The sequence below is a fragment of the Capricornis sumatraensis genome, chromosome 20 (assembly GCF_032405125.1).
Source record: "Capricornis sumatraensis isolate serow.1 chromosome 20, serow.2, whole genome shotgun sequence".
NCBI lineage: Eukaryota > Metazoa > Chordata > Mammalia > Artiodactyla > Bovidae > Capricornis > Capricornis sumatraensis.
The window spans coordinates 23,809,224-23,823,316 of record NC_091088.1 but is presented as its reverse complement, the minus strand read 5'-3'; the positions used below and the strand labels follow the sequence as shown (position 1 = coordinate 23,823,316).

The following is a 14,093-nucleotide window of genomic DNA, read 5'->3' as shown; positions in this document are numbered from 1 at the left end:
GGTGTTCTGAATTTTGGCCATTCTCATAGGTGTGCAGTGTTAAGGAGAACTGCTATTATTTTAGCAAGAGGAAACTGAGGCCCAGACAGGTTACATAACTTGCCCAAGGTCATGCAGTAAGTGGCAGAGTCAGGCTGTAACCCTGGATGAGGTGGCACTCAAGCGGGGGCGATTCCCCCACTGACCAGCAGGCCCCGCTGGTCACAGGTGCAGCCCCGTTCTTCCTTGCCCAGCCCTGTGAGGCGGGGACTCAGGTGGCCACCATCTACTGAGAGTGAACCGATGCCCATATTATGTGGCTGGAGAAAGCAGCCAGAATTTGAACTCCATCCTGCTGGTTCCCGGCAGGGGCACCAGATCTCGGCTCTGCTGGCCTCGGGGCACGCTCCCTTCTCTGGGAGCCTTTGAGTGAAGGTTTGGGGTCATAGCAGCTCCCAGGTGAAGGGATGGAGCTATGTTCTGATCTGGAAGCAGCACGGGGTGTCTGCCCATTGTCTGCGAGCACTGGCTAGACCATCTGTTCCAAAATGTTTAGAAGAGCACTTTCTTGTGTTTTTCAGTATCTTTCGGTGGCAGCCCAGACCTTTTAGAGTAGAATCCCTAAGCCCTCCAGTGTCCAGCAAGGCCCTTCTTAAAGTGCATCCCTGGTCACTGCTGTCCCATGCTGTTCCCGCCCCCTTGCTACCATCCAGGTGGCCCCACACGGACCCACCTCAGGGCCTTGCTCTGACTCCCACTTCTGGAGCTCCATGCATTCCCTCCCCACCTCTTGACAATGAGTTACATGTTGATCATCTTCATTATCTGTCTTCTCATCACTGGAATGGGGACAAGTGCATTATCCACTTATCTCCCCCACAGAATCCCCAGCTCAAAGTACCTGGCACACAGTACATGCTCGATAAATGGTCTGTTGGATTTTGAAAAATTCTAGCTGGACTCCCTCCTCCAAGCCGACCCCATCCTGGGCCCCTCTCCTCTATGATACAGTCTGGGATGCAAGCTGCTGCTCATGGCTCACACACTGCATGGCTGGACCAGCAAGAAGTCATGGCAAATAACACATCCAAGAGCCAGCTATTCGGGTCTGGCAGCCTGCGGAGGCTGGAGCACCTGGAGCTGGGGTGGGTCTCAGCATCCATGGCACCCCTCCCTGAGCTCTGGTTCCAGGGGGTCATGGAGGGCTGACCTGGGGTGTCCTGGGGGCGGCGTGGCCTCCAGCAGGAGGGTGTGGCCCACAGGGTCGCTGACCGGCCGTGGTTCTTCTTGCAGAGGAAGGCATCAACCACGAGTGTAAGCTGTGCAACCAGATGTTCGACTCCCCGGCCAAGCTCCTCTGTCACCTCATCGAGCACAGCTTCGAGGGCATGGGTGGCACCTTCAAATGCCCCGTGTGCTTCACAGGTAGGTGTGCCCAGCGGGCCACAGGTGGGGAGAGGCGAGGGACCCAGGAGCCCAGCCCTTCAAGCCCTGGCCTTTAGCGTTGGTTCCTGGCACAGCGTGGCTGCGGAGTTCATGGGAGGACGCCCCGAGGGGCCCGCAGCCCATGGCTGCACGTGCCTCCTCTGTGCCCAGCTGACCTGGCCCTCCTGTCTATACTCTCAGCCTCTGCGCGTCGGCAGCATGATCTCCTAACCCTCCTCCCACCCTGCTGCTGCCAGGCCTTCCCCCCCACCCCTGCCAGCCTTGCCCTTCTGCAGTGGGGTCTCCAGCGAGCTCTGAGGTGCGCGCTCTGTCCAGCACCAGTGGGGCTCTCCCTTCACCTCCCTCCTGCCCACCCCACCCCCCAGCGCCCTGGCCTGTCCCAGCCCCTGCTGGATCCATGCTCCAGGCTGGAGGGGTCAAAGGGTGGTTCTGCCAGCCAAACTCCCCAGCCCCCAGACTGGCTGCTGGCCCGGGCGAGCGGCTGCCCCAGCCCGAGGCGAGTCTCAGGGGCTCTGCTGAGCCCGCCTCCTGCTGCCCAGATGGCAGCCGGTGTGCGTGGGGGAGCCTGGCCTTCCCCTGCCTCCCCCCTGACATCTGTCGTCTGCCATGGCGGGAAGCCCACCCTGGGGAGGGCGCCTGGTGGGAGGGGATCTCTGAAGGGCTCACCTCCCAGACACACAGCTGCTTCAGGGCCACCTCCTGTGTGCCAGGACCGCCTCGTGCACTCCTGCTGTGGGAGGTGGGGGCCGTGACCTGCGGGAAGGGGCTCTGCTATTGGGAGGACCCCACACACTCACACCCCCCCCAGGGTTCCCAGGAGCCTTGGCACACACTGGTGCCCCTTCCCCCCAATCCCTCAGTCTCGGGAGCCCCCACCCATCTGTTACCAACACACTCCATGAGCTGAGTTCAGGCTAGCATCGAGGGGCCCCAGCTGCTAGGTCTGCCCACCCAGGACACCGGGCCCCCTGTGTAGGGATCTGAGGATGCTGACAACCTCAGCAAGAACACTGATCCTGGTCCACTGAGCACCATCCTGTGCCAGACACTGTGCTGAGCTTATTTAATACAGACCTCAGTTCTGCCACCTGCAGAGAGGGACCTTGGACAAGACACTCAACACTCCCAGGGCCACAGTTTTCCATCAAACGGGGATAACTAACAGTGCCTGCCTTACAGGCCTGTGCTGTAGTCAGGGACTCCACACGCGGAAGGTAACCAGCAAACGGTTATGATGACAATGATGACATTCATTGGGCTAATTAAATGCCAGGCCATCTTCTAAGTGTTTTGCAAGTATTAAACCATTTGATCCTCCCAGCTACCCCAGTGAACTACCTACTTGAATGGTCCTCGTTTTTCAGATGAGGAAAAGAAGCCCAGAGAGGTTAAGTGACTTGTCCAGTATTACACAGCCTGTGGGTGGCAGAGCTCAGCTTCACTGGCTTGAGTCCTCTCCAGTGGGTGCCCGGGATGCTCCAAATAGCCCACTGTTTGGCCCCTGCGTCCATGCCTGGGTGATTCCCACTTGCGAGTAGTGTGGGACAGCTGCTGTGGGTGGCCGGGCTGGTGTCCCCAGTGTCCCCTGACAGCCATGTCCATGTCCATGTCCAGTCTTCGTCCAGGCCAACAAGTTGCAGCAGCACATCTTTGCTGTGCACGGGCAGGAGGACAAGATATACGACTGCTCTCAGTGCCCACAGAAGTTCTTCTTCCAGACCGAGCTGCAGGTGAGTGCGCTTGTCCGCCGCACGCACCCCTCCTGGTGCTCTTTGGGGCCCCCACTGGCACTGAGGGTCTTGCGGTGAATCCATGATGGTGGGGTCTTGTACTCAGCCCCACCATAACCAAAAAAGCAACAGGCCCTCTGGACTTGTGTTTGTGGGTCTGGAGCCAGTGCTCGCCCTCCTGGCTGGCTAGTGGGGGGTGTGGCCTCCTGGCCTCGCTGGGCCAGCATTCTGAGCAGAGCCGGACCGAAGCTGCTGAGCCTGGAACTCGAGTCAGAGGCTTTTAACCTTTGTGTGTTTCTATGGCAAATCCCTTGCCCTCTTAGGGGTTTCATTTCTTGCCCCGGTGTTCCATGATGGTGTTCCTCTGAACGTTGGATCTGTGGCTGGTGGCCCATGTAGCTTGCCTGGCTGAGTCCTGGGGTTGTGGGCATCCAGAAGCTGGATCTGGTGTCTTGGAACCTGCAGTGTGCCCAGGAAAGCCAGAGAAGTGAGAGCAGTGGATGCCGGGTTGAGCCCCAACTCAGAGAAAGGGATACTTGCCATGGGTCCCTGAGGCTGATGTGGCCCTCAAGTGTGGCACACAGCCCTCAGCTTCTTCAGCACTCACCGCTCATCCATCCAGAGTCTATAGTAGCTGAGAGGGTGCCCTGGGGAAGGGAAGATGCTCTGGTGGCCCTTCCTGGGTACCCACAGCCACTTCCCTTAGTGTCCTCTGGGACTCCTTCCCACCTGTTGCTGGTTTTTAAGGACCAAGATCTGTGTCCAGGTGAAACCACCTTCTCATCCACTGGTTTTTGCAAGAAACTCTCGCAACACTAGGGAGCTTATACGCCATCCCAGAATTACCACACATACAGAAAAATCATATATACACTGTATAATAGCATCACACACACAAAGCACATTTCTATATATACAGAAACATCATGTTCATTGGTTAATATCACAAATACACAGCATCACACAACAGTATCATACCACACCCCAAAAGAAGTAACACACAGGCGTCCACAAAAATACCACACGTACACACAGATGGGAGAAAATACCGTGTACTGGGGATAACACGGTTTTCAGGTGGGAGGCAGGTTAGGTTCTGCTGCAGTAACAAATATCCCCTAGCTCTGCTTCAAGTAACAAAGATTTATTTGCTGCTCACGTTATGTATCCAGGCAGATGGCCTGGGAGGGACTCTGTTCACAGTCGTCAGTGACCTCAGCCCATGGCGGGTCCATCTCCTATCATGTTTGCGTGGTCACTGAGGCAGGGAGAGGAGATGACAATTGGCAGGCCAGCTCTCAAAGTTTCCCTGGGAAATGACTCACATCTCATTCACACATTGTCTTGACCAGAGCCCATCACTTAGCCATGCCCAATTTCGAAGGAGCGAGGGAGGGGACCCCCAGTGTCTGTAAGAGGAGAGCTGGCTTCCTCATGCCCCCAAGGACTAGGGCACACCGAGGCCCACAGTATCTGCCCACCCTACACACGCTGCCTGCATGCTCATGCAGATGGTGGTCCTGCACTCAGCAGCTACCCTCCCACCCCCACCCCAGGGGAAGGGGACAGGGCTGTCACGGCAGAGTCCTCATGTTGCTGGAGCCTTTCTGGGGTTGAAGGGGTGCAGCGCCTGTTGCAGGGTGGCCCACTGCACCACGCTGCAGCCCGTGTGCTCAGCCGGGCCCGGATAGGCCTATGTGGCTCCTGACAGCCATCGCCCAGAGAAAGTGCAGATGCTCCCACAGAGGGCACAAGAGGGGCTCACCATCCGATGGTTAGGGTCCTGCTCCCATGGGCTGGCCCTGCACCCGGGCTGGGCAGGCAGAGCTGACTAGCCTGACCTCTGACTGCGCCAGATGGTTTGCTGGAAAGCCTATTTCTTTTCCTCCTTTGGGCAGCCCTTCTGGGTTCCACTAAATCCTCTATTACTCACACAGCCTTTATCCCATCTCAGTGTCAGGGAGAATTACAGACCCAGGCCCAAAAAGGGGATTCTACTTCCAAATGACCACCAGCAAGGTTGCAACCCCACCCAGGGCCCCACCACGGTCTCCCCATCGATCCACAAACTGAGTGTGTGCCTCTGGGCTGAGCCTGTGAGGGGACAGCTAACTGCCCCTCTTCTCATTTGACCAAGCAGGCTGGTACCAGCCCTGATCAGTGTCTGTCTGGGAAGCCTTGCTTGTGCATGGGCTGAGCACCCAGCACCCTACCTCCACTTGCCTTACCTGCCTGGCCAGCTTCCAAACTGGGGCCCAGGTCCTCAGACAAGTGAACCCTTTTATGGCCTAACATGTGTGCATGCTAAGTTGCTTCAGTCATGTCTGACTCTTTGCAACCCTGGACTGTAGCCTGCCAGGCTCCTCTGTCCATGGGATTCTCCAGGCAAGAGTGGGTTGCCATGCCCTTCTCCAGGGGATCTTCCCCACCCAGGGATTGAACCCGCGTCTCCTGCATTGGCAGGCAGATTCTTTACCACTAGCGCCACCTGGGAAACCCCATAGCCCAACACAGCAGGCCTCTCTTAAATGCACCAGCTCATATAAACTGTGATTTACTTAAACTTCAGGCTCACTCAGCCCTCTGGTTCCCCCACACTGTCCTGAACACCAAAAGAGGGATGACTGCTTTACGTGTTGGCTTAGAGGTTTTCCCCAGAGAAACTTCCCAGTCCTGCCTCTTAGGAGCTTCATCAGCATCCCTGTGCCAGAGACCAGCTTTGTGGTACAGAGATGTAGAGAGTTGTGGTTTCAAGTCTTGTCTCGCTTCAGCTGCACCCACCTGGGGCTGCAGACGTCCCAGATGCCAGAATGGTTTGTATGGGCTGGGGGTTCCCTGGGTCACCCAGTCAGTCTTTAAGGCAGATCCTCAAATGCCGAGAACCTCACTAAATTATAGCCTTAACAAGTCACTATTTTCTGCAATTAATGATTTTAATTACAGACCATTTAAATGTGGAAGTGTTGTAGTAACGCCAAATGTATGCAAATAATGGCTTTCGTTAAGTAACTCGAAGAGAAATTTTCTGGTTTTTTGAGAGGAGGGTTTTTCAGGCATTGAAAATTTCATCATCATTACACTGAAGCTGGAGCTGGCAGACACATGGGTTATTTCCCTGGAGTGACATGTGGCGGTTTGGGGGTGCGACAGAAGACGGGGCCTGGTCCTTGCTGAGGCCTTGACTGGCTCCCCAGGCTGTATGTTCTATGGAGAGACCCAGGGCAGCTGATGTTTTTAGGCACAAGCGACTCTGGGCTGAGAGGTCTTGGGAAGATATGAAATCTAGAATTATTCTCACTATCGGAGCATAATTCCTGCTGTGCATATAGAGGTGGGTTTGGGCTCTGGAAGGCTTGGTCTGTGTCAGAATGAAATGTCTGCTTCCAAAGGGAGTGTTCTCTTGGGTTGCGTTAATAGGAACACAGTTGCCAGAAAGAGGGAGATGCAAGTCCTATTTGATTCTGAGTTCACCTGGCTCTGCCCAAAGACAGATTAATTTAAAGGGCTTTGGACAAACCAGGGCATATTCATTGATTAGATGCATGAGAGGGAACTTACTTTGCTCTTTATTTGTTCAGAGCATGCAGGCGAGAGGTGAAGTGTCTGTTATGTACAGACACTAGATCTCTAAACCAACAGGACAGTGGTGAGTGAGACAGAGAAACACGCATAAGACCTCTGTTCTGGAGGGGACTGATAGACACTTTCCAACAGTGGTGACATGGAGAAAATAAAGTCAGGTATTGGCTAGAGCGTAATGGGGGATGAGATTGGTTATAGCTTGGTGAGTGGGGTAAGGAAGGGGCTACTCTCTGAGGAGGTGGCATTTGAGCTGAGGCCTGGAAGATGAGAGGGAGAGAGGGTGTATGGAAAAGAGCCATGAGTGGAAAGGCCCTGCAGCCACTGTGAGCTGGGTGTGTTGCTGGGATGACAGAAGGGGGTGTGGAGCTGAAGCGTAGTGGGGTGGGGGCTGGTAAAGGGAGCTGGGAGTGGAGGCCAGGTCTCAGCAAGGTTCAGAGGACAGCAAAGGCATTTGAATTCGATCCCCACTGTGATGGGGAACCAGGCAGGGAAGAGATACGATCTGATTTATATCCTAAACCCAAATTGAAGAAATTTAGCCTTTGAGAGTCACTGACTATTAAGAGACTGAAAAATCACAAGCTGGGAGAAAATATTTGCAAATCACTCATGAAATACTTGTATGTGATCAAATACTTGTATCTGGAACATATTTTTAAAAAACTCTCAAAACTCAATAATGAGGGGGGAAATCAACAACAACAACAAAGAAAAATTTCAACACTTCACCAAAGATGTAGGATGTTCCACATGGTGAGTGTTTAATAACTGTGGGAGTGCTCCATAGCTCGGTCATGTCCAGCTCTTTGTGACCCCCATGGATTGTAGCCCACCAGGCTCCTCTGTCCATGGGATTCTCCAGGCAAGAATACTGGAGTGGGTTGCCATTTCCTACTCAAGGGGATCTTCCCAACCCAGGAAATGAACCTGTGTCTCTTGCTTCTCCTGCACTGGCAGGAGGGTTCTTTATCTCTGTGTCACCTGGGAAGCCCCGATTAGTGATTAGGGATGAACGAGTGAAAACCATGGCATAATACCATGATATACTGAGTAGAAGGACCAAAACAAAGCCAAAAAGCCGACAAGTGCCAGCCAGGACACAGAGGAGCAGCCAGAACTTTCCTAAATCGCTGGGGGAATGCAAAATGGGACGGCCATGCGGCAAAATAGTTTCTAAGTTTCTTACAGAGTTAAACATACAGTTAACCTGTGACCTAGCAAGGCTACTGCTTGGTGTTTATCCCAGAGAACTTGAAAACATACCCATCTAGAAACCTCTACATGACTGATATAAAACTTTATAATGGCCCCAAACTGGAAACACCCCAATGACCCCTTCCCTGGTAAGTGAGCAGACAGGTATCTGTTCATACCATAGACTACTATTCAGCAATAAAATGGAACTGCCGTTACACATAACAACATGTATGAACTGCAAATGGCAAGTGAAAGAAGCCAGACTCCAAAGGCTCCATACTGTGTGATTCTGTATGCATGATGGTGTGGAAAAAGACAAAAATGTGGAAATAGAAAACAGACCAATAGTGGCTAGGGGCTGGGGCTGGGGGAAAGAAATGAGGACACCTGAACAAGATTCATCTAAACACACAAACACACACACAAGCATGCATGCCCCACTCAGCCAGGCAGAGTGCTAGGCTGTGAGCATGTGGCCTGGGTCCAAGGAGCTTTCAAGGGATAATTCACCAGGAGAAGGCTTGACTGGACTGCTGGGGAAGTGTGGGAACAGTTGCCTTCAAGTGTTTTAAGCTCTGCCAGAATGAGGGGTGCTCAGCATGCTTCTGATGGCCCCCAGACTTCCGGTAGTGGGCGGAGACTCTGGATGAAGATTTTCTTCTCTGACAGTCATGATTCAGGCATCACTCTCTGGGGTTAGCTCGAGCAAGATGGGAATGAAATTGTAGGGACGTGGGCATGACTGTGAATGCCAAGAGCAGGAAGCGCCATTGAGTTTTCAGCGGTCCTGTTCCCAAGAACCAGGTGCCCTTGATCAAGGCAGTGACACTTGCCTCTGCATCTTTCTGGCTTGGAACGTGTTCTCTCTCTACTGCTGACTCTCCAGGCTTCTCTACACGTGGAGGAAGGTAGTCGGCACTTCCTCCTGTCCTGTCTGCTGAGACAGACACACCTGGGTATTTCAACTGTCACTAAACAGGGGCTTTAGTGTGCAGATTTCGTTAACACAAGTAGCCAGAAGAACACCCAGATAAGCCAGAAATGGGGACTGCAGCTAACAGCCAGTGTGCAGGCAACAAGTTAGATTCCTGGAGTGGAAGTCTGGTGGTTGTGCTCAGGTGTGCTGTCCAATCCTGCTCCGGTGAATTGTGGCCCTATGTGGGGCCGATAATGAGCACCAGCAGGGGAAGGGGAGCTGGGCAGGTAGACACCACAGAGGCCCACGCTGTGGGCAAACTGTCTACAGGTGAAATAAATGGAAGGTGGTGAGGTGCCTGTCAGTGGAGGTATGCAAACACAGCACTTGTCTCAAATGCTGCAGGGGGGCAGGCAGGGAGCACAGACCTTGTGAGAGTGGCTCTGCATTTGAAGCCTTAAAGATGGTGACTGCCGCCATGAAATTAAAAGATGCTTGCCCCTCGGAAGAAAAGCTATGACAAACCTAGCTGCTGCTGCTAAGTCGCTTCAGTAGTATCCGACTCTGTGCGACCCCGACGGCAGCCCATCAGGCTCCCTCGTCCCTGGGATTCTCCAGGCAAGAACACTGGAGTGGGTTGCCATTTCCTTCTCCAGTGCATGAAAGGAAAAGTGACAGTGAAGTTGCTCAGTCGTGTCTGACTCTTAGCGACCCCATGGCCTGCAGCCTACCAGGCTCTTCCGTCCATGGGATTTTCCAGGCGAGAGTACTGGAGTGGGGTGCCATTGCCTTCCCCATGACAAACCTAGACAGCATATTAAAAAGCAGAGAATTACTTTACTAACAAAGGTCTGTCTAGTCACAGCTATGGTTTTTCCAGTAGTCATGTATGGATGTGAGAGTTGGACCATAACGAAGGCTGAGCACCAAAGAATTGATGCTTTTGAACTGTGGTGCTCTCCAGACTCTTGAGAGTCCCTTGGACTGCAAGGAAGATCCAACCAGTCCATCCTAAAGGAAATCAGTCCTGAATATTCATTGGAAGGACTGATGCTGAAGCTGAAACTCCAATACTTTGGCCACCTGATGCGAAGAACTCTGATGGAAAAGACCCTGATGCTGAGAAAGACTGAAGAGAGCAGGAGAAGGGGGTGACAGAGGATGAGATGATTGGACGGCGTCAATGATTTCATGGACACGAGTTTGAGCAAGCTCCAGGAGTTGGTGATGGACAGGGAGACCTGGCGTGCTGCAGTCCATGGGGTCACAAAGAGTCGGACACAGCTGAGCGACTGAACTGAACTCCATCATTTATCAGCTCTGGGCCTCAGTTTCTGTATCTGTAAGTGGGTATTAATAGTTCTTGTTAACTCATGGTTGTGTTGTAAAGCCCTTGGCACACCTGCCTATTACTGCTGTCATTTACTACTAGTAATAGTAGTATAGTTAGCCATTTGAGGTTCAGATGACTTGGTAGGGTCCCCTCTGTTTGGACTTTGCTGTGATTTCATGATTTCTGGCCTGAGGTGGAATAAAGTGAGACTAGATCTTTCCCTCTGTGACACCTAGCCAAGTCTCAAGGCCACGGGCACTGGGGCTTGGGAGTTGCTGGGTGCAGAGCAGGGAGGCGAAGGGGCAACAGCACAGAGTGGGGGCCTGAGGCTGGGCCATCACTTCCCGCTTTCTACATGTTTCCAAGCCCCTTTGGCCCAGACCTCTTCTCTGGATGCTGTTTCCTCAGTTGTGCTGGGGCTCAGTGGAGGGAGGCATGCAGATTTGGTTGGGGATGTGAGACAAGCCTGTAAACCGCACACCCCAAAAATGTCAATGCTGTTGACCTTGCGTTTCCAGCCTCAGGCCTCAGCAGATGAAGGCCTGGGGCCCTGTGGGCCCTTTGCCAGGGGTGAGCTGACCTGAGGGGAGGGGCGTGCTCCACCCGCCCAGCCCAGCTGTCTCTGATCCCCGTGGACACCTCTCTGCTCACAGACGCTGGCAGAGACAGCACCTCCTTCTCGCCGTCCTGAGAGCCTCACTGCTTCTCAGTCTTCATTATCGCCAAGGGGGTCTATAAGGGGGATCACCGATTCCCAGCCATACACAGCAGGCCTCTGACAGGTGGACAGGCTCCTCGCAGAACTGGCCAGGAGGTAGTTATAACAGCTGCCCCCTGGGTGGATGCCTAGTGTGGGCCAGGCCCTCTTCTAAGCATTTTGGGTGGATTGTATTCACCGGGGTCCTGTGATGTAGGCTCTCCTTCTCCCCATTGACTGATGTGGAAACTGAGACTCCGAGAGGTTAAATGATTTGCCCAGGGTCACTTGCCCATGGCAGAGCCACAGACAAAGCCAAATCGTCTTCACCACCAAGGCAAACAGAAATCCTCCAAAGTTTAAATGAATTGCCATTTATATGAGCTAATAGATTTAAATGAGGCCTGCGGTGCTGAACTATAAAAAGCCTTGTGTCAGGGGACCCAGAAACTATTTTAGTAGTTGGGCCAAGCAGGTAGCACAAATAGCAGTAACAGGGGATGCAGAAGATCCTGCTCGTGGGTGGGCCCCAGTGGAAGCACCCTGGGGACTGTTCTGCGGAGCCAGTCCTGTGTAGCTGTGTTTGCAAGGCTGCAGCTTGAGGCCAGGAGCCCGCAAATTTTCTCACAATGAGCAGTCAGCTCAGGCCAGGCTTAGGGAGAGAGGAAAAATGGGGGCCAGGTTTGGGGAGAGGAACCTTACAAGCTCTCACTCTTCCTGGTGATGCATCTTCGTGATCATGAAGCTTTGCCGGGTGCTGTCACAGGAGGCTGAGCCGGAGAAAGGTCTCTGATGCTGGGATGTCTGGCATCCCAGACCTTTGCAATGGGGCTGGGACGGGGGAGTGGCGGGCCTGCCCCGTGCCCTGGAATCTAGACTCCGTCACCGACAAAAGCCCGGGGCTGCAGGAAGCATATCCCAAGCTGGCCCGCAGCGGCAAAGCGGCCAGCCTGGCGTTGAGCGGGCGCATTTAAAGGATTAGCTCACGCTGTTTGCTTGTGTGTGCCTAATCATGCCGCTTCCAGCTAAATGATTACAATTGATTAAAAGCAGAGCTAGGTATTCTAACTAGCAACCTGGAGCCCTTCTGATGGGGCCAGCTGGGCCCTACTAGGTGGAATCCTGGTACCCAGCCAGGGGGAGGTGTCTGTGAGCCAAGGGCGTGGTTCCCCCAGGGGAACCCCTCCTTGTGAACACTGACTTTGACCTTTTCCCTCATTCCATTTCACAGACATTTACTGAGTACCCGTTACAGTCATCATCATGGGGGCCTGGGCTGCGGCTGTGAATGGGTAGATAGGTCCCTACGCTCACGAAGCCGACGTTCTGCAAGAGATACCAAATTAAGTCAGTAAATATGTAGAGCTGGAAAGGGAACCACCAGTGCAAAGGCTCAGAGGCACGGACAGATTTGGGGAGTCCGAGGAACAGAGAAAAGGCAGTCAGGAGGGAGGGGAGGAAGGCCCCCTCTTGCTTCACTCTCTGGCTGTGCTTTTCTCAGCTTCTGTGACGCAGTGCACCTGCCGAGCCTTCTGCCTGAACGCCCTTCCCTTCTCCTGAGTCTTCAGGCCCCAACCCAAGTGGTCCCTTCTCTGAGAAGCCGTCCCTGATCCTCCCTCCTTGGACTTCTCCAACCCTGCGTTTAACTCCCCGATCCCTTTGTGTGTCTACACCTGACTTCCCACTCTAATGTGAGTCTGGGGAGGGCGAAGCCTCTTTCTGCCTGCCATCCATCCATCCATCCATCCACCCACCATATGTTTCACCATAGTTGTTTTTAGCTCCTGGAAAGTAGGGAACAAAGGGACGAGAACACACACAAGGAAAGGAGTAAAAGAAGAAGTGCAACCGCGGATTCTAGGAGCCCATTTTTAAAATTTCTGGTCCTTAAAAGATGGGTAACCAAGGAGCCAGTTTCCTTGCCTCTTTGCGCTGCTGCTATCAGATCTAGCCAGATAATTATAACTAATAATAATTAAAAACTGAAAGTGCTCTAGGCATGTACTTAGCATTTGACTCTTTGGCTGAGCTTTCCTTGAGCAGCAGCATCTTCCTCCTTCCTGTTTTAAAAGACAGCCTGTCTGTGCCAGCCACCACTACACAGAGAGCTGGGCCTGGCTGGGCTTGGCCAGGGGAGCGAGAGGGAGGTGCCAGTGCCACCCAGCCATGGTCCTGGGCAGCGAGCGCCTGTTGCAGGCACTGGAGTCCTTCCCAGATTGCCCCTCCTCCGTCATCTCCTGCTTCAGATGCTTACCCCTTGCTGGCCTCAGTTGTTCAGTGGGTTGTACCATGGCCCTATCTGTACAATGGCGTGGGACCTACTGCCTCGGGTTTTGTGAGGATGGACAGTTCTCCTGCGGAAAAGCACTTGCCGAGCACTTAGAATATAAAGCTTCCTGTCAGTAATTATGGCACATTTAGGGTATGAGCCCTGCATGCCCTGCCTTCCCCACTAGGGCAGAAAACCAGAGCCCAGCACACCCCGATTTCTGTTCACCTTGGAGATGTGGTGTGGTGGTGCCCACAGAGCCTGGCTGCAAATTCCAGCCCCACTACCGAGTAGCCCTGTGACCCTGAGCAAGTCACTGACCCTCTCTGGGCCTCAGAGAATGGGGCGGGTAATGACAGTGCCTGAAAGGCCTTCAGCCCCAGGTCTGGTAAGAGTCCAGGTTTGCTGAGCATCAGCCACTATTGTTGTCACTGTTGTGACCTGTGGGCTTCGGTTCACTCCTTCACGGCTGATTCCTTCAGCCCATCATGCATGGATGCACTCAGTGCAGCCCACGAGGTTTGCTGAGCACCTACTATGTGCCAGGTGTGTACAGGTTCTAGGGATACACAAAGGCCTACATCTCTCAAGTGCTGCCCAGAGAGAAATAGGGAACTGATGAGGCCAGACAGAGTATGGATTCCGCATTCGGGGGTAATCTAGCATAATATATGCGCTAGAGCACAGCGTCACAGCAGTCATGCCGTGTGTGAGTCTCACGCAGCGGGACTGCCGCGCCCTGCGGAACGCACAGCTGGGCCCCATGTGGCATCGAAGAGGCCCGAGCGTGGCCCCTTACTCCCCGTGTCTGCAGGCCTGTCTGTGTCTCTTAGTGTTTTACTCCTGGGTGGGGCAAGGCCTTGCCTGCACATCGTCGTCCTCTGTCACCGCTGCCACCCTTGGGGTGACTGAGCCTCCTGAGGGGCTGTGTGTGCTGGTCTAGG

The 14,093-nt window shown here is 53.7% G+C and overlaps 1 protein-coding gene across 1 annotated transcript in view; it reads left to right on the top strand.

Annotated features, from left to right (window-relative positions):
• ZNF423 (zinc finger protein 423) overlaps window positions 1–14,093 on the top strand; it is a 145,413-nt gene that overhangs the window by 110,679 nt on the left and 20,641 nt on the right. The window contains exons 3-4 of the mRNA XM_068992289.1: window positions 1,273–1,404; window positions 3,040–3,155. Coding sequence (XP_068848390.1) covers window positions 1,273–1,404; window positions 3,040–3,155 — 248 coding nt within the window. The remainder of the gene's footprint in view (window positions 1–1,272; window positions 1,405–3,039; window positions 3,156–14,093) is intronic.